The sequence below is a fragment of the Podarcis tiliguerta genome, assembly GCF_965153285.1.
Source record: "Podarcis tiliguerta genome assembly, chromosome: 6".
Taxonomy (NCBI): domain Eukaryota; kingdom Metazoa; phylum Chordata; class Lepidosauria; order Squamata; family Lacertidae; genus Podarcis; species Podarcis tiliguerta.
In genome coordinates, this window is record NC_139539.1 from 50,085,072 (window position 1) to 50,109,934 (window position 24,863).

The window sequence follows — 24,863 nt, forward strand, 5'->3', positions numbered from 1 at the left end:
ATCTCATCCTTGGTCTCCCACTCCAATAACACCTTATAAATTTTTGAGATTAATTTATCATCCTTTCCTAATACAATTTTTTCAAATTCTGAACTCATTTCCACCAATCCCTTTTCCTTATCTCTTTAAAATACTCGTAACTCATTCACCTGAAAATACTGAAACCAATCTATAGTATGATCCCAAATCTCTTCTCCTTTTTTTAGGTGAACTCCTCCTTCTATAAACTTTATAAGTGGCCCATTAGTCCATATTCAACCTTTTCGCTGAGACCACCTCAGTTGGGGATCTCCATCTTGGGGGTTTTCTCTCTAAGAGATCTTTGTGTCGCTGCCAAACCGTGTACATACTTCTTCTTATGACATGGTTTTGGAAACTTTTGTGCACCCTTGATTTGTCATAATGCAGATATGCATGCCATTCAAAGTGTATATCAAAACCTTCTAGGTCTAAAATGTTGGTATCTCTTAGCTCCATCTATTCTTTCATCCAACAGAGACACACTGCCTCATAATAAAATCTAACGTCTGGAAGGGCAAAGTCCCCTCTTTCTCTTACATCTGTCAGATTTTTATACTTAATTCGGGTTTCCCCACTACCAAATGAAGTTTGTCACTTCCTTCTTTCACATTTTAAAACAGTTTGGGCTATTACCACGAGTGTTTGAATTAAGAAGATCATCTTGGACAAAACATTCATTTTGACTGTGGATATTCTTCCTAACAAAGAAAGGTTCAGTCTAGTCCATTTTTCTAGATTCTTTTTATTTCATTCCAGATTTCAACATAGTTATCCTGAAAAAGGTTTAAATTCTTAGCTGATATCCATATCCCCAAATATTTTTCTGTTTTAATTCTCAAGTCTTTCTTTTGCCTGTAGTCTAAATTTTTTACTATCATTTTTGTTTTTTCCTTATTTATATAAAATCCTGCCAATTTGCCAAATTTTGTTATAGTTTCTATTGCCCTTGGGACGCTTTCCACTGAATTTTCCAACATCAACACATCGTCTGCAAAGGCTTTCACTTTGTATTCTCTCTGCCCAACCTTAATTCCTGTTATTTCATCGTTTTTCATATTTCTCTAGTTAACACTTCTAATATGTATTAGGATAAACAACAGTGGCAACAGGGGGCATCCCTGCCTTGTCCCCTTCTTGATGCTACTTTTTTCTGTGACATTACTATTTATTATTAAGCTCGCCTATTCCTCTGCATTTATCCCATTAGAGAATATGGCATTCAGAACAGCATTCTCCACTAATTTCTTCAGGAAGACCCAGAACACATTGTCAAAGGCCTTTTCAGCATATAAAAATATTAGTGCTGCTTCTTTTTCATTTCTTTTTTCCAAGTATTTGATCACATTTCTAGTATTATTCCTTGGTAAAAAAACCTCACAAATAGGCGATTCTAGGACCACCATCAGCTTTTTTGCCATTATTGCAATGTACAACTTATAATCATTGTTCAGTAAGGAGATCAGCCTGTAGTTCTTGGGTTGGAGTATATCCTGATCTTGTTTGGGGATTAGAGTAATGTAAATGTTCTTCTACAATGTTGGTATTGTTCTCCCTTGTAAACTTTCATTCATAAGATCTTTAAGGGGCGTGGTAATGTTTCTCTTAATGTTTTATAATATGCGACTGAAAGTCCGTCCAGACCAGGTGGTTTGCCAGACTTTGCGTGCTTGATAGGTACATCTATTTCCATCATTGAGATTTGGGCATTCAGACTATCTACTTGGTCCTTTGTTAGCTGTGGTAGATAACATTTTTGCAAATATTCTTCTGTGTCTTTCTCACTCTCCTTTCTATTCACATACAAAGTCGAGTAGTATCTTAAAACTTCTTTTCTGAATTCTTTTTGGTTATATATCCTCTCCCCTACCATTATCTTGTTTATTATATTGGGGGTTTTACTTTCCCAGCTTATTGGCAAACTCAAATTGTTTTAGTTTTAAAGCTTTTTAGTCGTTGCTCTATTTCATTCTGTGTGATCATGGCAAATTGCGTTTGTTGTATTTTCAGTTTCTGAATACAAACTTGTTATTTTCATAACACACCATTTCCTTCAAAATTCTTTTTCTTCCTCTTTTCTTTCTATAAATTGGATTACCAGCATGTTACATCCTGATCCATTCCTTTACTGGAGTTCCTTAGTTGTTTTATCGTTTTCTGTCAACACCACCGCATTAAGTCCTCTAATATTATCTCATTACATCTTTCAAATAATTTGCCTTCCAGCTCTCTATAGAACTCCAGTATTTTTTTTTCATTTAGCTAGCCTACAAGGTGATTAGCTCCACTTTCTACACATACCTGTGTTAGTAATTTGTTTTTTAAACAACCTGGAAAAAGGTCAGATGAATTCAATCTTGTCCTCTTCCAGTTGTTCCATTAGCAAAAATGGTAGAGTCCAGAAGTTTTGACTAGCGTTGACCACCCACATTTTTCCAGAACCCCTGATCATTTCTCATAAATAGGAACCATCTTTCCTTAAAGTTCAACCAAAATAGACACAACCTTGGCTGTCATCACAACCTAGCCGGACTAGGATTGCCTAATGTGTTCAAGTTACATGCTCCTGTAAATATTTAAGGGTGGGGGGGGGGGGCAAAGATCCACCAAGTTCAATAGACTTCCTCTGGTAAGTATACTAGTAAGTACAATTTCTGCCTTCCTCTGAAACAAAACCAGTTGAAAACCAAGATAAAAGGCCAGATTCAGCTAAATAGTTGTGCTAGCGCAACAAGTCATGTTAATAGGAAGATGGGAAACTGGTCTACCTGGCAAGCAGAAATGTTTGCAATGACTGAACAAACATAACAGCACAATGCTGAACTCCTCCCATAGTATTTCTAAGTAAAATATGTTTATAACCAGTCTTACTGACAAATCTCAAATTCTCTTTTAGATGTAATAGATAAGGTTGAAAGTAAGCAAGCTGTCCTTACCAAGTTGTTGCTCTCCAAGCCAGATGTGCATGCAAATCCAACATATACAAGGGGCCTCCAAGAACAGCAGAAGACCTGCAGAACACACTTCAAACCCCTCACAATACAGGACTTGATGCATTCAGAAATATTTATTTATAAACTGCTTCAATTACTGATTATTTATATTTTAAAAAGTCTCAAACAGCAAAACCAGTTCAAGATTCACTGGATTGCATTCAATGTTAACATTTCAAAAGTATTTAGTGAAATACTTTATTTACACTAGAAAAATGTACAAGCTTACCAAGAGACACCAAAGCAACTCTTCTTCTTAGCCTTCAGTTTGAAGAGGAGCAATGGTCCCAGAAACATCACATTCTGGCAGAGTTCTTTCCTTTACCTGGATAAAGGATAGCACCCTCTCCCCAAAACAGGGAACCCTCAAACAAGATAGGATGAACCTTCTGCTTGCATTTTAAATACAGTTAATAGCAAACCAAAGAAGTGACAGACAAACAGAGAGGGAAGAAATTCATTTAACAAGTGGGTAACTACTGAAGTGGTCGCTTATTCAGATGCTTGCTGGCTTGTTCTTCCATCTGCATGGCAAGGGTTAGTTCTTCCAGAGTGTCTATGGAAGAGGAAGGAGACAGAGAAGATAGACATCAGCATGAGACCCCTTTGGGGGGCATCCAGAAAACAAAAAAAGGAACACACATCTAGACACTCCATTTCTTTCTTTCTGACCACTCTGGTGGCAGCAACAGGATCCAGCCAGCAGGCAAGAGCCTGAATTCCCTTACCAGAACCATTTTGACAAGTGGGTGAGGCCCACATGTCAATCACCTGACACCCCACTTCAAAGCTGGGTTGCAAAGAACAATACCCAAGGGCCTTGCTCTAATTGTCAATCAGCTGATTGGAGTTTACAGAAAGTCCCGTTTTGGGCAGGGATCAGCAGCACTATGGAGTTCCTATTTGGAATTCAGATTGTGCAGTCAGTCTCTCCAGGACTTGCTATCAGCCATTGCTGTCTTGTCCCATTCAAGTATATGAAAAATATCTTGTGGCAAAATAGCATTGTGTATGACTGAAAACAAAAGTGAAACTAATTTTTTGCCTCAGGATTGTAATGTTTGCAAAGAGAGCCACCTAGTGAATGCTTTGTAAAATGCTATTCCTTTAGTTTTGGAACATCACAGTACAGTGTAGGGGTTATCAACATTTTGGGGCCCCATGGGCACATTTGGAAAACGAAGGAACACTCCACAGCAATGCATGAACCCACCCCAGTGCAACTGCTTCACTCAGTAACAGTGCAACCTCTTACATTCCACACCCCACACTGAACACTTCTCCTACAAGGACAGCATTCCAGAATTAAGCAGCTCCATACTGACCCCCCTTCCTCTCCAAGGATGTGCACTAAGAGGACAGTGGTGATTCTCTTCCAGCCTGTGGCAATGTATTCCTGGGAATCACACACCATGTGTTTAACCAGTCCAATAGTCAAACCACGGTATTGCCCACCAACTCTACACTTTAGCACCACAAAGCTCCTAATCAAAGCGGAAAGAAAGTACAGTATAGAGGTGCACAACATTCCTCCAACATTCTCCACTGGTGTTTTGGTACATTTTAGCCAATTTCGAGGGTATAAGGTACTATACCCGAGGTCCTGTGCCCATCTGACCATGACATCTTTAACTTCTTCATCTCTTCTACTATTTCATTCATGCCTTTTGCCTAGAATAGAAGTCTTTCTATTCAAACCATTTTAAGTCTCCACACATCATCTGATTCTATGCAGTACAGGAAGCAACCACTTTGCAGGCAGTCAACTGACGCGTGAGTCCTTTTGGACATGGAAAAGGGCATAACAGGGGCAGGCTTATACGTGCTCCACCAATGCATGTGGGGGCCAGGAACACAACTCTCACGCAAATTGAGAGTTGCCTGTACTTTCTGGACAACCCTAGCTACATTTTACCTTCTCCTTTCCTTACCACTAATCATGGTAAAGCCTTATATCTCTCCCTGGCCTCCATCATCTTATGTGGCAAGCAATTTTGGATAGCAACTGCATTGCTTCTATATTCTATGCAGTGTTTAACATACAAATGGCAGTTTTCGTAGCATAGCTGAACATTCTGTCACAGGGAAGTTGAAAAGCCAACTCCTAAAAGCACCAAGCATTTTAATTTCTATGCTACTTCCTGCAGTGTGTTAGTGAAATACAGCACCCTCCAGTACCTTTCAGGCGGAGGAAATTTTTGGATCCTTCATTTACGAAGCACTGGGCTTGATACACAAATGCCTCCAGGTCATATTCTGGTTGTTCTGCAATATCCAGGAGACAGTTGCAGTCGTTCATTTTCTGAGTATGAAAGGTGAGGAAAGTTAGGAGTTTCTCTTACAATTTTGGAACAAACTGATGTTACTGGAAATACTGGCTTAAAATTTGCACTGAAATCTTATTGCATGCTCCTTGATCTAGGATAAGCATCATTTCAGCGTCACAATTTCAGTTCTTCAACAGTAAAAGCCACTTGAACCCAGAGACTATCAAGAAGATTTGGTGCACTACCCACCAATACATACCTCCCTGACATCCTTAAGCTCCTCTATTGCCTTCTCCTCAAGCTCACTTATCCGGGTGACAGCCTCACGGAAACTGGACAGATGAGACAGCTCATCATCAGAAAGCTGTTGTTTTGACAAGAGAAAGTATTAGCACAGCCTCACTAAGCTCTACTCGCCAAACAGATTGCCCTCCTGTTCAGCACATGCAAACCTCATGAAGGTGGGCCGATTCTTCCTCACTGATATCCACCTCTTCATTTTCAGTTTCCATGCAGTTCTGTGCTTCTCCAGCTGTTCCATTGTGAGGGAGCTCCTTCACTCTGAGAACAGAAGGGAAGAATCCAGCCTTGGTAAAGCACTTAATGGCCTGTATACAACACAGGGGAAGCCTGAGGGTGGAACTTTTCCAGTCATTCTGTCTGCGCAAGCATTCCAGCTTGCTAGACAGAACAATACCCCGTCCCCCCACACCCTGTTCTGGAGGTTCTCCCAACCCCCACAAGCCGATTAATTGGGGGCCACAGAGGGGAGGACAGGGGGAACACCCCATTGCACAAGCTGAAGCTCATGTGTAGGGCTTCCACAGGTGGTGCTTGTTAGATGAATCCCACCCTTAAAGTGAAAGCCTGAGGCCATTTGAAAACTGCAATTCTAAAACAGTTTTTCGTTCCACAAATACATCATGACTAAGATCACTTGTATGACCAACAATTTACCCCAGTGTTAAGGATGAGATTTGTAAGTCCAGAAATCACTCACCTATCAGCATACCGCAAGGTGTTTAGGGTATATTCACAGGAATTCATGCCTGGGGAGATCATTGCAATCTGAAAGCAAATAAAAAAAATAGCCACCCGTATTCATCTCTTACTTTCTATACAATTACAGTCACATCCATCCAGCCTGCAATGCTGTCCCAGCAGTTCTGCTTCACTGATCCCATCAACAATGAAGCACCTTATGTTTTCTTGCACCTTCATCATATTTACTTGGAATTTAGACTCCACAGAAATCTATAGGCTTTTTCCAAGCAAACATGTTTAGGTTGTCACCTTAATGCAACTAAGACCCCGAAGGAGAGCAATTTTAACATCTGTATGTTGATAAGCTTTGCTCTAGATTGCAACATGAACCAGTGCAACAAAATATTTGACCAGGAAGCTTGTTTTGGCTTTCTGCATAAATCAAGAACTGGGTATAATTTTCTTAAGATACACTGGCATAGCTATTTTACTTGTTACTAGAAACAGAATAAGATAAAATCAAGTGGTAACTTCAGCAAGTTCCTGCCATTTCTATGATCACAAGGCCAGCTATTTAACTTACCATACAGGTTCTGGAATTTGCTCCAATGAAGGAATCCCTCAGCACTTGGGTAAGTTTGCTCTCCCGAAAAGGTGTGTGTTGTTTATTCTGGCCTAGAGCGCGGATACATTCCTGTGGATAGGAGGAGAAATTGTCATATTTGAACAGTGCTTAGGATCATCACCATCATGGCTATAGCTAAACACTTTTTTTACCTTAAGTAGAACCTAGTGGACTTCTAAGCACTTACTTAGGATTGCACAGTAGGATGTGGCTCCAGATGTTGCTGACACCCAACTCCCATCATCCCTGGCCATGTTAGCTGGGCTTGATGGGAGTTAGAAGTCTAACATCACCTGATGGGCAATTGGTTCCCCACCTTTGAAGAAAAGGTTGCAAGAAATCCTGCAGTGTCTCAAGTCTGCCCTGCTTTAGGTAACTTTGAAATATTATCACAGGTGCACTTAAAACTTTTGTTTGCCTTGTTCTTTAGATAGTAGACAAAAAATTTGCAGTGCTCATCACCTACAGCCCCTCAAGAAAAGCAGTTATATACTACTTCGCAGTGATTATCTAGAATGATCCAAGAAGCAACATTCTGTTTGGTAAATTTGGCCTCTTGTTCTGTTTTATGAACAAAACTAAAAAGACATCCCAGAAAGGTGTGTGTGCAAGTTACATCACTATTTAGAATAGACATCACAACTGGAGTACACTAGGACTGGGTGATATCTGGTTTTCAATATCACAATATATCACCAACTAAATATCACAATATCTTGATATATCATGATATATATATATCTGTGACAGGAAAAATCACAAATAGCTTCTAATCTTTTTTGAACTGCTTAATCAAATCAAACTTTTATAGAGTTAGAATTGGAAGGAGGTTCAAGAGTCATTTTAATTTAACTTCCAGATAGCGGTAGCCAATATAGACACTGCAGTTTGGCATTTTGGTATCTGTCTATGCAAGTCAGTTGCAATGCTCAGGCTCCTGGTGAGTTTCTAATACAGCTTTCCATGCTGAATGTTGCTGAGCTCCTTTTCACAAATTATTCCTCGTCCTCTTATTCTTCAGTGGCTATTCTGCAAGCTCCCCAAACAGCTTTGTCATAACTAACAGGTTTAGCAAGTGTCTTCTATAATAAGAGTTGCAGATCTGTCTCCATACATCCCGAGTTGGTTTGTCCAAGTCTGCAGAACTGAACAGGCAAATAAACAGTGCTAAAGAGGCTGGTAGTAAGTAGCCCAGTCCTGGATTTATGCCATCAGCTGTCTATTCTGCTCTTTGTCTAAAACTGCCACGAACTCTTATTGCTTGTGCCATGACATTACACTGTACCTTCAGTGCTAGCAAGCTCTTGTTTATTTCTGCTGCTTCCAACCGTGTCTGACGATCATTGCTGGAGGTATCAGCACCTCTTTCATTCCCTGCCAAGTCCACTAAAGAGAACTTGCCATGAAGTTTTCGTTTTCTGCGCAGAATAATTTGAAAACAAGCATGGGAACGCGAGGAGCTGGCGTTTGCAAATGTATGCCCGGATGTCCTACAACAGAGATAATAGTGTTCATTAGATCATGGGTATGAAATATAATTATATACCAACTGTTCCGTATCTTCGCCTCAGAATATGTCAGTATAACTTGTGTTGTTTGTACCTCATCTGTTATGTTCCAATTAATGCTTCTACTTCCAAGTCTAATGTGAATTTAATATATTAAAAGGGTACTAGCCTTTGCAGTATCTGCATGGATCTAAGCATGGGGTCTCCAACCAGGCACCCATATGAATTATGGCAAACATCCATCCCACTTGGTGTCCACCAAGCCCCTCTGCCCCTCCCTAGTGGGAGAGTGTTTTGGGGAGGTTGCCTGATTTTTATTTGATGGAGGAAGAATCTGAGCATTACCAGTTTTTCTTCTGTCGTGTCTTCAGGAGTTTAGATTTGTAAGTGTGCCCTGGAGCCCAAAAAGATTGTCTCCATTGGTTGATTTTTGCCTATTGGTTGGTTGATTTTTGTTCTTATGATGTATTTTGTGCTTAAATATTGTATTTTTATGTTGTGAACCACCCTGAGATTTGCCAATGAAGGACAGTATACAAATTTTAAGAAGTAGTAGTAGTAGTTGCTGTTGTTCAGTGTTTTGGTGTTCCGGTGACATGAATGACTCTCCCTTCACAGTCCCCAGTCACTTTCTCCAAACTCTCCACATCTATGAATCTCTTTCTCTAGGAATTGCTTTTTGTAGCAATAAAAAGTCCCTAAGGTTTCAAAGACTGGAGAAAAATAGTGAGTTTATAATAAAAGCAGGTTAATTTAGAACATGCAAGTTCCGTTTTACTGGTACAAAATTTAGGTTCCTATACAGTTCTTCTTGTTTTACCACCAGAAGACTACCCTTTCTTGCAAATTGTCTTCTAAGTAAAGGTAAAACTGATTCTATATTGTCAACTGCTCCTTTTCCCTAAGAGTTAAGGGGGAGATGATAAATGGTCAGATCTACATCCTGCATTAATTTTAAGCATGCAGCACAACCAACCTGCAGGCACTGCCTATCTCAATCATCCGGATAACATCCTCAGCACAGTTCACTTGCATTTCTTGCAGTCCAACGACCTGAACCTGCTGTTTGCCATCCTCCAGCACTCGCAGCTTTGCTTTTTTGTTTAAGAGATCGAATAGCTGGATTGGAAAAGAGGGAAATACAAAAAGTTGCAGAAAGATCAGGTGCTAGAAGTGTAGCATTTGAGAAAGCTGCTTCAAAAGGTCTCACATATTTTTAAAATCTTCATGAAAGCCTCAACATAAAGCTTTCCAATAAAGAAGGGTACAATACATTTATGCATAATGGACTGGAATGTCACTGCAAACACCCCATGGCTAGGAACCTTATGCCAAGCACCACAAAGATTCAAAGACACCACATTTCCCATGAATGTAGAGTCTGGACTAGGTATTAAAATCAAGAAACTAATGCATGCAAACTGAGGAGTGGCTTAAGAGGAGCTCAAACCTCTCTTCCAAGAGCCTGCATTTTCTTAAGAATGTTCACCTCCTAACTGGGGATGGTCACATTTTCTTTATGTAGCTTGTGGTGTAGCCTCAAGAGCAGTGGGTATATCACATCTCATTCTCAAAAGGACTCCCTCTTCTCAGGTTAAGACGACTTGTTTGATTCACCCAAGTGAACATTAATTCCCAGTGCAAGACCATGCAATGTAGTGAAGTGCTCTGCTCTTAAAATGTCTCAAAGATTTCCATTTAGCAGTGTTTAAGATTATACAAACTGTAACAAAGCTGTAACCCTGTCTAAAATGGCTTATAATGAGGAGACACCTCTCAGCACTGCTAGGCTACCCCAGCTGCAGAAGGGGGATGTTAGTCTAATACTCCCTGCCATCACCAGATTATATATAGAAGACACAAACTCATCTCCAGCACACTCAGATCTCAGGAGATAATGAAGAATATTTAAAAATACACATGGCCTCACCTTTCCATTATATATTTCAAAGAAAGTCACGTACACTTCCAGACCTAGAGCCTTGTATCTTGGCTGGTTCTGAAGAAGGAAGACATCCTGTGCTGGTAAGGGAAAGACATTTACAGGATAATTATCAAGAGCTCTATGTGCTTTAGGGTCCTTTCTAGAAGTTCTTTTACAGCTTATAAAGTGGTTATCTAAAGCATTTGCTGTGGACATTAGTACTTAATGTATACCATTTAACCAGAAGTTTAATTGGAAGAGCAGGTTTCACACATGCAATAGATTGCATATTACAATCTATTTTTCCTTATGTTTCCAACTTCTAAAATAAAATTCAAATGAAAATGGTACATACATGCAAAAGCATATATTCCTTTAGAGGCCTTCTGCACTTTCCCAGAGAAGTCACCTCCCATAGTCTAGAAAGAAAAAATATATTAAGAGACAGGTTCTCAGCAGTTCTAAGGGAATCTATTTTCTGCAACTTTGATTACAGTATTTGCAAGCACAGAAAATCAATGTTTAAAAGCAGTGGAATTCAGTCTCTGCAGGATCATGCAACAGCAGCCCACACCCAAAAGCTCATTTAAAAGCCACGTAAGTACAGCAGCTATGGCTATATAGATAAATGTGATAGGGCCTTAAGTTCACCAAGCTAAGTCAGAGTGAAAAAGTTCATTAATATCCTGCAACACATACACACATCCCTCAAGAACAAAACACTTACATGGGTTTTTCCACTTCCAGTCTGACCATAGGCAAAACATGTAGCTTTCCCTCCCTCAAATATGGTCTGCACAAGTGGTCTAGCAGTGAACCTGGTCAAACCGTAACAGGAAAATGCAAAATATGAATGAATGAGTGAAACTATCACAGTACAAGTGAATTCTGAAAACTCAAATCCCCATAAAACCATTTACAAGAGCACCCACAGAAATAACTCCATTATAGCTTAATAACTCAAACACTGACAAGATCAGAAGTCTAGAAATTTGCTTGATCACAAGAGCATTGCAGACTGAATAAGAGAGTTTCCACTAGGCTCAAGAGCTACCTTTCTACACTTTCAGCACTCAAGATATAATGTTGCTTTAGAAGGGGCTATCAGAAGCTCTTGGGTTGCTGAACCCTTTGCTCCTATGTATTATCATGCTACTGCTGCATTGGTAAGTTAATGAGGGCTGATTAGCAGTACCGTTATTCTATTCATCTGATTTTGTGTTTTATATCATTTTTTGTAAACTGCTGTGTGACCTTTTTTAAAAAAATTAAAAGTGGGATATAGCTGTAGTCCTAGCAGAAAGGATTATGTCTACTCCCCGGGGACAGGAACAATCCCATTAGAGCTGAAGAGTGAGGCACAGGGGTTCTGCCCCTCTAGCTTTACACCTCTGCCTTAGAAAAACCTCATCTCAAGTACTTCCATAAGCAGGGATGGGGAACCTCTGACCTACAGAACACACTTGGCCTGTGAGGCCATTCTGGGCAAGTCTTGCCCACCCTGCACCCAATGCCATGCATGATGTCAGGTATGGGCAGGTAAAGGCAGAGCTTCAAAATAACAATTAGGAGCTTCAAGCGAACTCTCAATTGTTCTATTTTAGCAGCATCGTAAATGGAAACTGCTTCTCCCTCCCAGTGCTACTCTTTGAACTTCTGGTTTGGCTCCAAGAGCAGCAGAGACTATTTGAAAGCCCTTTTGCAAACAGTCCCACACAACTTTTCAAACATGCAATGCAAAGGGGCTTTCAAACAGTCCCAACAATCCAGGTTTCATAGCAAAAAAATCAACCAACATCATTGTGACGTCAGATTTGGCTCACCAGGTGTGGAGAGAAAAAGATCTAGCCTACTGGCCAAGGAAACTTCATCACTTTTGCTGTAAAGGATTTCCCTGTATACCACAAAGACTGATGATTAAATACTAAGGGGATAAAGTGTCTGCTCCCAACACTGAGAACAGATTTGGGAAAGGTAGTTAATATGTTTTATTTCTCAAGTATCAAGGATTTCCAGTTGTTATGCCTAACAACAAATCGTGATTTTGTGCAATGTATTAATTGATCTTTAGTGTGGAATTTTTCTGGTTCCTCAGGGGGAATTATCGCAGAATGTCAGATTTCCAGTGCTGCTTCAGATTCACCACCTCCCAACTGAAGCTTCATCATAAGCCCCTTACCCATGAAGGAGCTCCAAGCAGCAGATTCCCCAGGTAAGGATCTCCCACCTATCCAGCAACCTCTGTGCATGCAGTGCCAGCATATAAATGATGCACAGATATGAGCTTATACAAGAGGCAATGAAGTGTTTTGAAGTGGCATCTGCTGCCTGGAGTGCCTGTATGGGTTAAAATCTTTGACAGCTGCATGAAAGAAGCTTCACATGTGAACTGGCCCTCCACGTCTACTGTCTCATTCTGTCCCTGTCACAACTCTCTCTGTCACAACTCTACTCTTCATTCACTGCCAGGAAAGAAAAGACATGCATTACCAATAAACCATTTCATTGGAAGCTTTTTCATCAAACGAGAAGTCAAATCGAAAAGCCTGGTTTTCAAGGTATTTCGTCAAATCCACCTTCACCTTTGGTTCATGCACTAGGATGCTGTTCTTGCTGGCAACAGTAATTATATCACACTCTTTCTTCGCAAGTTCTGTTTAGGAAACAAAAGTAGTTCACACTATAAAGTTGAACCCTATTGATTTGCAGTGTTTTGTGGAACTGACAACCTGAGCAGGAAAGCAAAGGTTGAACAACTTGGCATGGGATTTTTAATAGGAGATGAGCAGCACAAGGGAAGCACTGAGGTAGTGAAATGTTAATTGAAAGAATTAAACATTAGAGGGAGTTGACAAACTGTACAAGGATCCTGCTGGAGGTTTGCTAAAGAGGTCTTCTGGTATCTTATTCCTCCCTCATTAGAGCAAAATACATGACATTGTTTTTAAAAAACAACCATTTTCAGCACTAACGAAGTTCCAACTGAAAGAAACCTGCCATAATTTCTGCATTGACATTCTCCACAGAATCCAGCATAAAGAACAGTGTTGAACCAACCTGTCAATTGTTAAACTCCACAGATGCCACTTTACCTTGTTTATTTAAGGGTCGTTTCCTCACACAGACACAAATTCTATGCTCTTCTATCTTTAAAAAAGGAAAGAAAATTTCACATTAAGACCAGCTCTTTGGCATCTTTATTCACTAAGCTGTATCAGAGAAGGTGATGATGGGATACTCTACAACATCCAGCAATATAATGCAATTCCCTAGTATAAGAAAGTTTTAAGAAGTAAGAGTTTTTGTTGCAGTTATAAAGATTTGTAACATCACTGTCAATATTAGCCCTTTTTCAGTAAGTCATATAGCCAACAAAGGTCCCATTCCTATGCAGAATGGCACCAGCTGTCATGTGCAGTTTTCTTATTGAGATAGTTCTGCATATATGCAAATAATGTTAATGTGAAATACCACAAAACATCTATGGCCCCAACAAAGCATTTTTCAAAACCCTGTACTGAACTCAGTCATGAAAATTTTAAAAAATCTTTTTTCCATTGTGTTTTTCTTTATTTGCAATATATATATTAGTCATAAACATTGATTCATGCAAAGTTTATTTTTGTTATTTTACAACCCACCCCCCACGATGTTCCAAATATCTATCTAACATCATTTAACTTAAGTAGTTCCAGTTTTTAAACAGTGGTATCATTCCACAAATCACCATGTGTTCTTGGAGGCCTATAACCACATTTATCAACATTATATGTGATAAAAATATATCAGGTTGATGAAAAATAGATATCATTTATATGACTTGTCTAGACAAAGCAGGCAAGTAGAGAAAGTCAGTGTGAACTTCTAGAAGTCACATGCTTAATGGAACTTTAGCCCAATGATAGCTGTTCCACTCCCTTGAGTGATTATCACTTGTGAAAATTTTAATAATTTGCCAAGTCACAGTATGATCCAGCAGCCTACCTATTTCACTGAGCACTAGATTAATGTTCAATGCACATTCTTTGACACCATTTTAAAATTCTTCAGGACATACAATCAATAAATGAGCAAGATTACTTTGATAATCCCAGATAATACATTGAGAGTTCAAGTGGAGTCCCATTCTTTAATAGTTAATTCAGTTTCCTAGATCTTGATGTTCATAAAGTATTTGTTACCTCCTTAAAATATAGCGAATGTATACCAATAATTGTGTTTATTTGAAGATGAATACTAAATAAGAAGACACTTGGAGGGGGAAATGTGGCTAGTTAGTTGCAAGTTTTTACTTACGGGGTCATTCATTGATATCGACTGACAAACAATATTGGCTCTATATTCCTTGACCATCCGTGCAAAATCCCAGTTTGGACAACTACTGTCATATTCCTGTAAGGCAAAGTAGTAATTAACTTACAATCTTGCTATAAAGAAAATTATGCAACTTTTCTTCCTAAGAATGTGCAACACTACCAATTAAGAAATAAAGTACAGAGAGTAGGAAAAGTCTTCCTTGGGGCAAAAGCTTCACTTTCTGCTTTCATCCACTGTTATTAAAGCTTCAATATACATTTTTATAAAGCTTTCCCCCCCTTCCAGTTCTAAATGAGATTACTTGAGCTCTGAAGTTCCAACTAGCTGCTCTCCATTAAGTTGCTCTAATTGTAGTCTTGATATACTTAAAGTATGGCAAGCAACTATTGTTTTTTCTTAGACAGGTTTTAGAGAAACTGCCCAGGCAGTTTTCTTTAATGTGTCTGCCATAAGGACCTTTCAAAACTAGAACAAGGAATAAAAATCTAGAACTCAGTTTGGTATGCTAATTGCTTTTAACTTTGAGAAACCAGAACTAATTTCATTCCATGCAATGAGAAAAGCTAAATTGCTTATTTTAGTCAGATTACATAGAGAACAATGATGAATATCCATGCTCTGCATGGCACCCAAGATACAGCTATTGAATGAAACATCCTGCAGAATGTTTCACAGGCAAGTGTCACATTCTTACCTGTGCCCGCTTATTTCTTATTTCAGAGAACTGGGCCCTTTTCTCTTCCCTCTTATTTTTCATTTTGTCCATCTCTTTTACAATGTTAGATTTCCTACGAGCTAGAAGAAGCAAGAATGTTATTACTGCTACTGAAATGAAATGGCCTACATCAAAAAACTGATCTTCTGTCCACAAGTCTCCCAGAGGCAGTCTTAAAACAAAAATAAAAATCAGGAGATGTATCATTTTATTGTTGCGTAAATTTCTACAGTCATAGGTGATATTTAAGACAACAGGAGTGTTTAGGTTCTTCAAGTTTCCTTGGAAGTCATCCACTTTGGCTGGAAGCCCTTCCTGCCAATGCTAGATGCATGGAAACTTGTGGTGATAGTGAGCTCTCTGTAAATGCCAAAACACACTTGAAACACTAGTTCCTGTGTTCAGGAACTAAGCTTTTATTTAAGCTTGGATTCAAGACTGAAGACCAGTTCAACCTAAGCTTTAGTGTCCATCCTCAACTATATTCAAACCTCCATTAAGATGGTAGCACAAAGCTCTCTACCAGACTAAACAAAGCTATTGAAGATATTGATTTAAAGAGCCATGAAGCAAGCTGGGAACTATATTCCTACCTTGAATTGCAGCAGAGACCATTCTCAAAGACTGTGGAGTGTCTTCTGTCATTTCATTGCCATTTGGCTGTACATTACATCGATCAGTAGAATAGCTGACCCTAGATCGAGTTCGTACAACTGTTGAGACGGGAAATCAGTGGTTAAAAGCATTACTCAAGGCAACACAAGAAATAGTGAGGGTTTGTAAATTTACAAGGTCCTTTTATGCATATAGGTGAGAGCTGCTCTACCCGTGAACACTTGTGCGTTACAAATGCAAAATCATAATGTATTGTACTTATTCCTACTCACCAGGAAGAGCAGAGTGGCTTCGTGTTCGTACAGGAGCAGGCAATTCCACCTCCATATCGTTTTCCAGAGGGCTGTTCTGAGTTTCTGCTATGACAGACATCTTGCTAGCTTGCGATCGCAGTACTAAGGAAGCAAGGGGAAAGTGCCATCAGTTACCAACTTAATAATATTCAGCAAAATTGACTCCAAAAATGTTTGCGTATTTTTGTGTGTGCACAAAGCAGTACAATACAACTTCAGCAAGCATTTGGGAACTACTAGAGGTCAGTTTGGTAAAACCCAGTTTAAAGGCTGTATTTAACTAACTTTTACTTGGAGTACACCCAATGACATTAAATGCCACGACTAACAGATCCTGTTAGTTGAATACAACCCCAGAGAACAGTATAAGGGTGGTATTTAACTAAGTTTTACTTGGAGGGGCAGATGTGGCTCGTCAACCTGGGAAGGTAGCCTATGTAGGAGAAGGAAAACTATGCAATTTGAATAAGGTATTCAGAAAGACATGTTTCTAAAACCTAAATTAGAATAAAGGACTTCAAAAATGGAAAGGTGAGGGAGTATTACCACAGAATTGATGAGCAATATAGAGGCAACAAGATACTGCTAAGATTTATTTCCTGAACATAATTCAGAAAAGGAAATGCCTCTGGAACATATAGTTGTGATACAGAGTAACCAAACTTTTATTTTTTAAAAATTCTAATAAATGCTTTGAGATGAACCACCATTAGTATTATTTTAATTTATTACCTACCTGCCCTTCACCCTATGGTCCCAGGGCAGATTACAATAAGTCAAAGTACAAAAGTAAAACCTGTTTTAAAAACTTACAAGTACAAAAAATACACAACCACTGCAATATAGAGAGTGGGTCCTTATTAATATTAAGCATGTATCATGACACTTCTGTATGGGCAGCTGAGGGAGAAGAGGCATAAGCACAGGATAGACCTGCAGGGTCAAAGCTACAGGTGACAGTGGCTATATAGAACGTCCAAAAATAAGAAGTGAGGGGAGAATCAGGCTCTGTAATACATTTACTAGGATTCATATGTCTTCCAATTCCCAGTCACCAAGTAAATCTGAGACAAAATTGCTTCAAAATCAGATGCAGCGTACAGAGTTCTTTTCCAATAGAGGGCTAAAACTATTCATAATATCTCAAAGCAAATAAATTTGTTTTTACCTTCTTTCGGAGCAGGAATTTTTGAGAGTGTTGTTCTGCGGGTTTGCCTCTGAAGTAAAAAAAAAGTACTGTAGTCTACTGAATATTAACACAGACCCCACTTTGCAACATAATAAATTTGGAATATTAATGGAATTGTTTTAATGAGAATTGCTAACTGCCAACTTACAAATATTGTGGAGAACATAGAAATAAATAATCTAAAAATTACAAAACTCAGAAAATTTTAGATGTTCTATTAATTTCTGTGTATTCCCCAAAATATGAATCAAAAAGAATTTTAGGACAACCAGATTGACTAATTTGAGCCAGGCAGATTGAGAGTAGATTACAACTAAATATTTCAATGGATTTTTAACTGTTAACTTGAATGTCATTGGAAAACTACTAGCAATGTTTATCAAACATCAAATGCCTCCCACAGGAATTTAGCTTCTGATTAGTTAATAATGCAATTATAGTTATCTGGCAACATAAGGCAATTCAAAAGGCTTATACTTCCCTTCCTACATGGGGATGTAAACAACAGCTAGCTGAAAATTAGCTCTTGAGAAGAGGGATACACTGGCAAAGTAACATGTGCAAACCATGCTTATGATACCATACAGAAACCAGGTACACAAATAATCTACGTAACTGAAAATAGAATAGGGCTTTGTTACAGTGAAGAAATCCATTTTCATTTTTATCTTCATAAAATTCCCTAATTGTCATTACAAATAGTTTGGCAAATGCTTAAAACCGTTTGGCCTGTTTTATAACATATTTAAAGAACCACCAACACTTTATTTGGCTGATTTGTTTTCATATGCTTGGTGCTCCTGCTGAAGGGGGTGGGAGGGAGATTTATACAAATTCCTTCCCTGCCTCTGCAACCTGCTGTAAAGATGTACCAGAGAGTTGGGGGGACCTTTCAAAATAGGGCGGTAGGTGGTACAGAAACAAGAAGTGGGAATTAGTGAAAAGCACTACTATACTGTTTTGCCAATAGGTACTGCTGGATATCAGCCCCTTCCATTTATGAAAGGAGATACAGTACTGTACTTGAATACAACCACACTTTTCTCACCTGACCATTCCTATGAATGAAGCAAAAGTTAAGTTCAATTGCCAAACCAGATGATGTTTCTGCTGTATAATACTGCCTTCTATTAAATATGGACAGCAAGATTTTAACATGTATGCTAGGAGGGGTACTGAATGCTACTTTAAAAAAGAAAGTCATCAAACTCAGAGATTATTAGGGAAATAACCAATATAAAATTGCAGAAGAAATGGTTAATTTATTGATGGTGAAGTTTTGACAGGATTAAGTTTTAAAAGACATTGTTCTGCCTCATTTATATGGCCCTATCTGCTATCTCACTAGGTAGGTATAATGATTTCCCTGTAGGTGACCGATGCAACAAAAAACTATCAAATCAGAATGCAGAACTTGGTTTTATATCTGTATGCTGCTTTTCCAGCAACCAAGCTGAGCTCAAAGCAGCTCACTATAGTATCAGATGAGTCAGCCTCAAGTATTTGCAGCCAAAGAATCTAGTCTTAAGGGTGCAGAGAAAATAAGAATTTGACTAAGCATTTTGCGATCATGACTATGATCTAAAGGACTGCTTGAAAAATATATTTGGAAGAACTTGCTACCAACAAAGGCGAACACCAGAAAAATTGAAAACCACATGTTTCTCTGTATAATGATACACTTCTAGGAGAGACCCAAGAGCTCAAATGTGGTCTTAAAAAGAAACTTATTACATGCAGCATCCAACAGAACAGTTCTATTAGTGCAAGGACTTTTGGCTGTGCAACAAATGTCCCTTCTCTCTCTCCTCTCCCTATGCACCTCCTGCAATCAGCTCTGGAGGTTCCCCCAACCCTCGACATGGGCTCAGGGAGAGAGAGCAGAGGGGAGGAAAATGAGGGACAGTTCCATTGTGCAAGTGGAAATCCTTGCACTAGCAGTGCTAACATAATAGACAAGCCTTTGCTGCTGCATTTTCCTAACAAGGAGGGCACTAGGAAAAGGGTACGACAGAGGACGAGATGGTTGGACAAGCTACCAACATGAGTTTGACCAAACTGTGGGAGGCAGTGGAAGACAGGAGTGCCCGGCATGCTCTGGTCCATGAGTCACGAAGAGTTGGACACGACTAAACAACAACAAGTGCGAGCATCAAGCCTGTACCTGCTCCGGAGGCTTATATTTAAATCACCTGACATTATATGACGTCAAGTGATTGACAGCTGTGCAACCCTTCCCATCTGTCAGAATGGACCACTCACCCAAAAATCCCCTACCCCTGGACTATATGATAATGTGCACAGGGTAAGCTGCAGAAATTGACTGCACATAAGCCATAGCGAAGTGAAAGGGCAAATCATCCAAGATCATGACAATAGAGCAACAAGTGCATGGGAAAAGGCAATTTGGGCAGTGGTAGAAAGCTTCAGGTAGGGCAGTCCTACAAAGCAGTGGAGAGCAGGGGCTTCTGTATGTCCAAGAACAAAAGAAAAACCAGTATTTTCAAACCCAGGCCTTCAGGAAAAGCTGCAGGTCCTACAATTTCCTCCCTCTTGGCAATTATCTGACACAGAAGCCCCATGTGCTTTTGGACATGGTTCCATTAGCTTTACGTCTCGCCATTTGCCTAAGCTAACAGTCTGTCCAAAATACTCTTTCTACATATTGCCCCACCATCTCTCTCCTTTGCCCATCAGATTTTCCCTTTCAATTGTCATTGCCTCATTCCTAGTCCTCTGAGGCAGTGTGCATATCCGTATCCCTAGGGCTCCTCTACCCAATGTCTTGCTCCTCCATCGCAAGAGAGTTTGGCCATACTGCTTCCCCCCAGCACCACTGTTCAGGTGATATAACTGCTATTAAAACATGGATGCAGAAAAGCTTCAATTAGCACTTTTAGAGGATAATAGAATAAAGACATGGGGGGGGGGGGAATCAGAAATTAACCCCAGGAAAGTACATGAATAGAGATGCTGTTTGTATACTTTTTTTAAAAAAAGAATTAAAAATGCTGAAAGACGTAAACTTCTTTTGCATTGTTAATCCATATCTTGAGACCTCAAATCAATATAGAGGCAAGCATGAAATAGTAAAATATTAAAAGATATAAAAACAACTCATGAAGTTTCAACCCATCTTTAAAATTCAGTAAGTTCAGATTCTTGCTGCTTGGCAAGAATCAAAGGAAAAACTCCAGGATAACCTACCTGTGTGGTTACATTCTCCTGGGCAAGATGGCTTTCTTTCGCAGCAGCAACAACTGGAGATGTAAACAGCTCTGGATTTATTGCTACCACATCATCAAGGTCAATCTGCAAAGGGAAAACAGACACAAAACACAGGATGAGCCATTTACCACATAATTAATCATCAGCCTTAAGGGTATGTGTTAAGCACCAGGACCACCAGTCAGCAATTTGTTTGGCATGACCAGTTTAAAGCAATGAATTCATAGCTCTCATAAATTGATATATAAAACAAGTTGCCCACCAATATAGTGTTCCAGGAGGCTCTTATTTCACAAGACACCAGCAAAGCCCATTTGCTACAAATGCTTTAATCTCTAGTAGCTAATCTTAGTACATCCCAGTCATTCCTTGATTTCCGCTGTAAGCTCCTAGTATTTGTAAAGCAAATATTACTTACTGAAACAAATTCTTAGACTGTCATTCCAAAAAATGAAGTGTTTACTAATCTAAAACTAATCAGTTAGGCTATGCAACTGATTTCTCCCTCTTAGCTTTGTGAATGTGCAGAGGTAGAGTGAATAAGTCATGCCCCACAGCCCATCTGCTTTACCTTAAGAATGACATCATAATCCTATTGCTAGTGCTGCAATATTCTAACAGTCATTTTCCTGAGCTACAGAGGCACCCATAGAGCAGGTAGGAAGTATGAATTTGAAGTCTCCAGATCAACTATTCAGCTTCTACAGATATCACACCATGTTGGGAAATGTTGCCTTATTCATTTAACACAACAAGAGTTTGTTTTGTGGTTAACAAAAAAAGCTCTGAGTAGGTGTTTAGTATATACACTTATTGGCTAACATTCAGCCTGATCCTAGTCATGTTTACTCAAAAGCTAGGCTCTACTGAGCTCAATATATTCACAACTTACTCCCAAATGAGTAAATTAGTTTTGCAGCCTATATGATACAACTTTCTAAGCAAAAGGGTGTCATTATTTTTAGGACCATTTCTGCATTATACACCATTTATCAGGGTAGGCTGAAGGTAGGCCATGATCTACTGGATAATTTTTATAGAGAATGTTAGTCCTTCACTTCATCCAACATAATAGATATTATGTTCTTAATAATACACATCAAGATCACTCAATACAGCAACATCTTAATTGGTAAGATCCCAGAATGCACTCTTGCTTTGCATAATACATTTTACAGACGCAGATGAATTATAAAATTCAATTAAAAAAAAAAAGTCAGTCAAGCACTATCCTAGAAAACCACACTGTGCAGTTTAGGTGGGACTCCCACAAGGAAAAAGAATGGTAAATGAAGAAAAAAAAATTAAGTTGGAGGTAGAGAAGGAATTATTTCTGAGGATCATATGGTGGAAAGGCAGGATATGATTTATTTAATTGGCATATCCACAAATATCCATTCAAAGACATGCAAAAGGGTTTTTAGAGTTGGAATTCTTACTAATTCTGGACAAAAAAGCACCACGTGTATGATGCAGGAGGTAGGTTTTAAACCAACATTTATTGAAGATTTCCAAATATATGGTTTATATGATGTCTACTCAATCATAAGCGCCTTGCTGGATCAAAGCAAAGGCAAATCCAGCCCAGCATTCTGTTTTCCAGTGGCTAGCCATATGTCTAAAAGGAGCCAACAGGCAATTGGTATTGCTGGAGAATCATTGCTGAATTGTATGCACCTCAATAGCTCATAGGCCCTATTATGTTCAATAGGACTTATATGTAAACATGTATTGGACTACCAATCCTAAATGGAGGGTGGAGTGGAGAGGGAATGCATTGATGGACAATCTGCCACTTCTAAAGTCTACCAACTTGTACAGGCAGGGCAAGTGAAGAGAGAATCTGGAATTTTACTTCTTATTCTCTGGCAGTTAAACAACCTGTGGAGCTTTCTGTGGCCATAGCTATGGTCTGCAGCTTAGACACCTTGCTCACCAGAGGAAAGGCACCTCCACCTCATCCTAACTCCCTTCAGCCAGCATATCTAGGGGTTAGGCTTGCTCTTAGCCTCAGCTGCTTGACTGCATAAGTAAAGAATGGGGATATATTTCAAATTCTCACCTCTTTCCCTTTGACAGTGTTATTTTCTGTCCATTCTACAGATACCACCATTTTTTCCAGACTCACTGCCTTGATTGTGGCACCATGGACTGCACCTGAATAGGGGGGGAAATCATTTCAAAAAAGGCTAGTTTCCTCAAATCAGAGAACCACAGAGGAACTAGATGCATTGAAATATCAACTAATCCGAAACATGCAATGTGAAACTTGTCACAAAAGTACAAACACATCTGTGAGCTTCCACTCTAAGCAGAAAAGTATTAATGGAATACCATAGGTAACGATTTGCTGCCCTCTTTTGAGAGACAGTTCTAGGTAATATATTTTTTTTGCAGTAATTCTTTCTCTTCTCCCTGGGTCATTTCCTTGACAGTCTTAATAAGTTTGCTTATGCTTAACACCAACTTGGACAAACCCATTTTCTACATACTAACATGGCCTACGATGTAGGAATGATATAATGATATATCACAATGTCTGAAATAAGGATATATCACAGTCTGAAATAAGGATGGAGCTATGTAGAGGCATTGACTGGCTTCACAGTTCTTCCCGCATCATGATTTTTGCATAATGCACACACAGACACATCATGATTCGCAATATATTGCCAGGTGAAAAATTATGAAACAAATATCACAATATGAACATCAAACTAGTTTTAGATGATGTATCAATATATGGCCCAGCCCTACTACTATTCCTAGAGAAGCTCAGTAGTATTTTGGCACCCCCTTCTCCCAAAACACGGTTAGTTATACCTCTGCTAGCTATTGTTGATAGTTTCCAGGTAGTACCATTACCAACAGAATATGCCTTCTTATATCCAAAGGTCAAAATTTTAGAAAAGTGTCTGCAGAAGAGGCGAGGAATCCCCAGCCAAGGGGGCATAGGTGATTCTCCTAGCTTCTCTAACCAGCCCTTGGGACTCTCCCCAGGCTCTGTTTGGTACCCACTTTGAGTGCTTTTGTCTGGCTGGAATGTATCCTTGAAAGTGATACTGTAATGACTCTTGCACAAATCTTTCAATCCAGAAAAGCATGTGTGGATAGACAAACCTCTAGCTTTTGCGTGGCTGGAATATAGCCTACTGTACAAAGGGTTCCAAATTCTTATCTGTCCACTTTTGCCTGTGGCCAAGGTTTGTACCTCCACCCCCCCCCCAAAAAAAAAAACAAGCAAATCAATAAAAATACTTAGCTAACCAAAGTTCTGCACCCCCAGAAAGTCTCTCCCCCTAACATAAACCATGGCTATCCCCATGCCTCTGGCCCCTGTAAATTTGCCCAGAAAGGAATGTGGCCCTCAAATGGAAAAATTGTATGTAAAAAGTTGTTTGAAAAAGTCATTAAACCATTTCGTAAAACTAATTGTTCACTATAAACTGAGGCAAAGTGATCCTGTGAGCAGCTGCATTAGCAGCTTGTTAGCTTATAGGTACAATTCAGAGTTATGTTATTCACCTATAAAGCCCTTAACAGCCTGGAACTCAAATTACTAACGGAAACGCCTCATCTTATTAGCATTGGAGTGTCGGGGAGGGAAAGAATTTCACCAGATTTGTATTCAGCTACGCAACGTCTGAGGCAGCTCTACTGCATGAGGGAACCTTGTTGCTGTTAAACAAGTCTGTGGATGGTCAGTGCCAGGATGGGAGACCACCGGGGAACAGCGTGCAACGCCTTCTTGGCTTCCATGACGGAAGAAGGGTGGGAGATAAGTACTGGATAATGAAATAAAAACCAAGCAGGGGCTTCTCTATCTGGCTATATGCTGGGTCCCTTCCTATCAGTAAGTTCCATTGCACGCCAGAAGGAAGGCGAGGATAACTGCAGCGCATGCGCATTAATTCTACAAAGCCCCAGAAGAGGCTGAAAACTTTGGCTACGGCAAGAGGAAAAAGACACACCTAAGCAGATCGCGATTTTTGTCAGGCTCTAGTCCTTTACTTACCATTACTACGCTGAATATTAATCACTGACCCGGGCTGAAGGCATCTATAAACGCTTGGGTCCATAGTACTGGAAAAGTCTGGTTCTCTAGCGTCAGCAAAAAAAAGGAGCACCTCTCACTCCACAGACCGGTATCGAAAAGAAGCAGCGAAGCAACTGCCGCCGTTTTGAAC

General features: G+C 39.5%; 2 protein-coding genes across 11 annotated transcripts in view; one reads left to right on the forward strand and one right to left on the reverse strand.

Annotated features, from left to right (window-relative positions):
- Positions 1 to 3,453: 3,453 nt before the first annotated feature.
- Positions 3,454 to 24,825, reverse strand: KIF2C (kinesin family member 2C). 4 transcript variants are annotated; one of them, XM_083446077.1, is made up of 21 exons: positions 24,692 to 24,825; positions 22,739 to 22,833; positions 20,656 to 20,760; positions 17,428 to 17,476; positions 16,239 to 16,361; positions 15,945 to 16,064; positions 15,331 to 15,431; positions 14,616 to 14,711; positions 13,412 to 13,466; positions 12,810 to 12,972; positions 11,047 to 11,137; positions 10,675 to 10,738; positions 10,326 to 10,417; positions 9,372 to 9,514; positions 8,173 to 8,377; positions 6,846 to 6,956; positions 6,279 to 6,346; positions 5,731 to 5,839; positions 5,538 to 5,642; positions 5,190 to 5,313; positions 3,454 to 3,567 (listed from the first exon to the last, which is right to left on the reverse strand). In XM_083446077.1, the coding sequence occupies exons 1-21, from the start codon at positions 24,753 to 24,755 to the stop codon at positions 3,488 to 3,490; spliced, it is 2,163 nt and encodes a 720-aa protein (XP_083302203.1). In that variant the 5' UTR covers positions 24,756 to 24,825; the 3' UTR covers positions 3,454 to 3,487. The 4 variants fall into 4 exon arrangements, with proteins under 4 accessions (XP_083302203.1, XP_083302202.1, XP_083302204.1 ...); XM_083446076.1 differs by lacking the exon at positions 24,692 to 24,825 and adding an exon at positions 23,500 to 23,844; XM_083446078.1 differs by lacking the exons at positions 22,739 to 22,833; positions 24,692 to 24,825 and adding an exon at positions 21,095 to 21,250.
- CCDC17 (coiled-coil domain containing 17) overlaps positions 22,812 to 24,863 on the forward strand; it is a 29,205-nt gene continuing 27,153 nt past the window's right edge. For all 7 annotated transcript variants that reach the window (XM_083446040.1, XM_083446042.1, XM_083446041.1 and 4 more), the window contains exon 1: positions 22,812 to 23,053. The gene's annotated coding sequence lies outside the window, so the exon portion shown is untranslated. The remainder of the gene's footprint in view (positions 23,054 to 24,863) is intronic.

Coding starts and splice junctions, on each gene's coding strand:
- KIF2C (XM_083446076.1), bottom strand. CDS start 23,629: ATGCCCCCTTGGCTGGGGATTCCTCGCCTCTTCTGCAGACACTTTTCT. Junction 9,515..10,325: donor TTGAAATATATAATGGAAAG/GTGAGGCCATGT, acceptor TTTCCAATCCAG/CTATTCGATCTCTTAAACAA. Junction 5,840..6,278: donor ACCTTGCGGTATGCTGATAG/GTGAGTGATTTC, acceptor TTCTGTTCTCAG/AGTGAAGGAGCTCCCTCACA.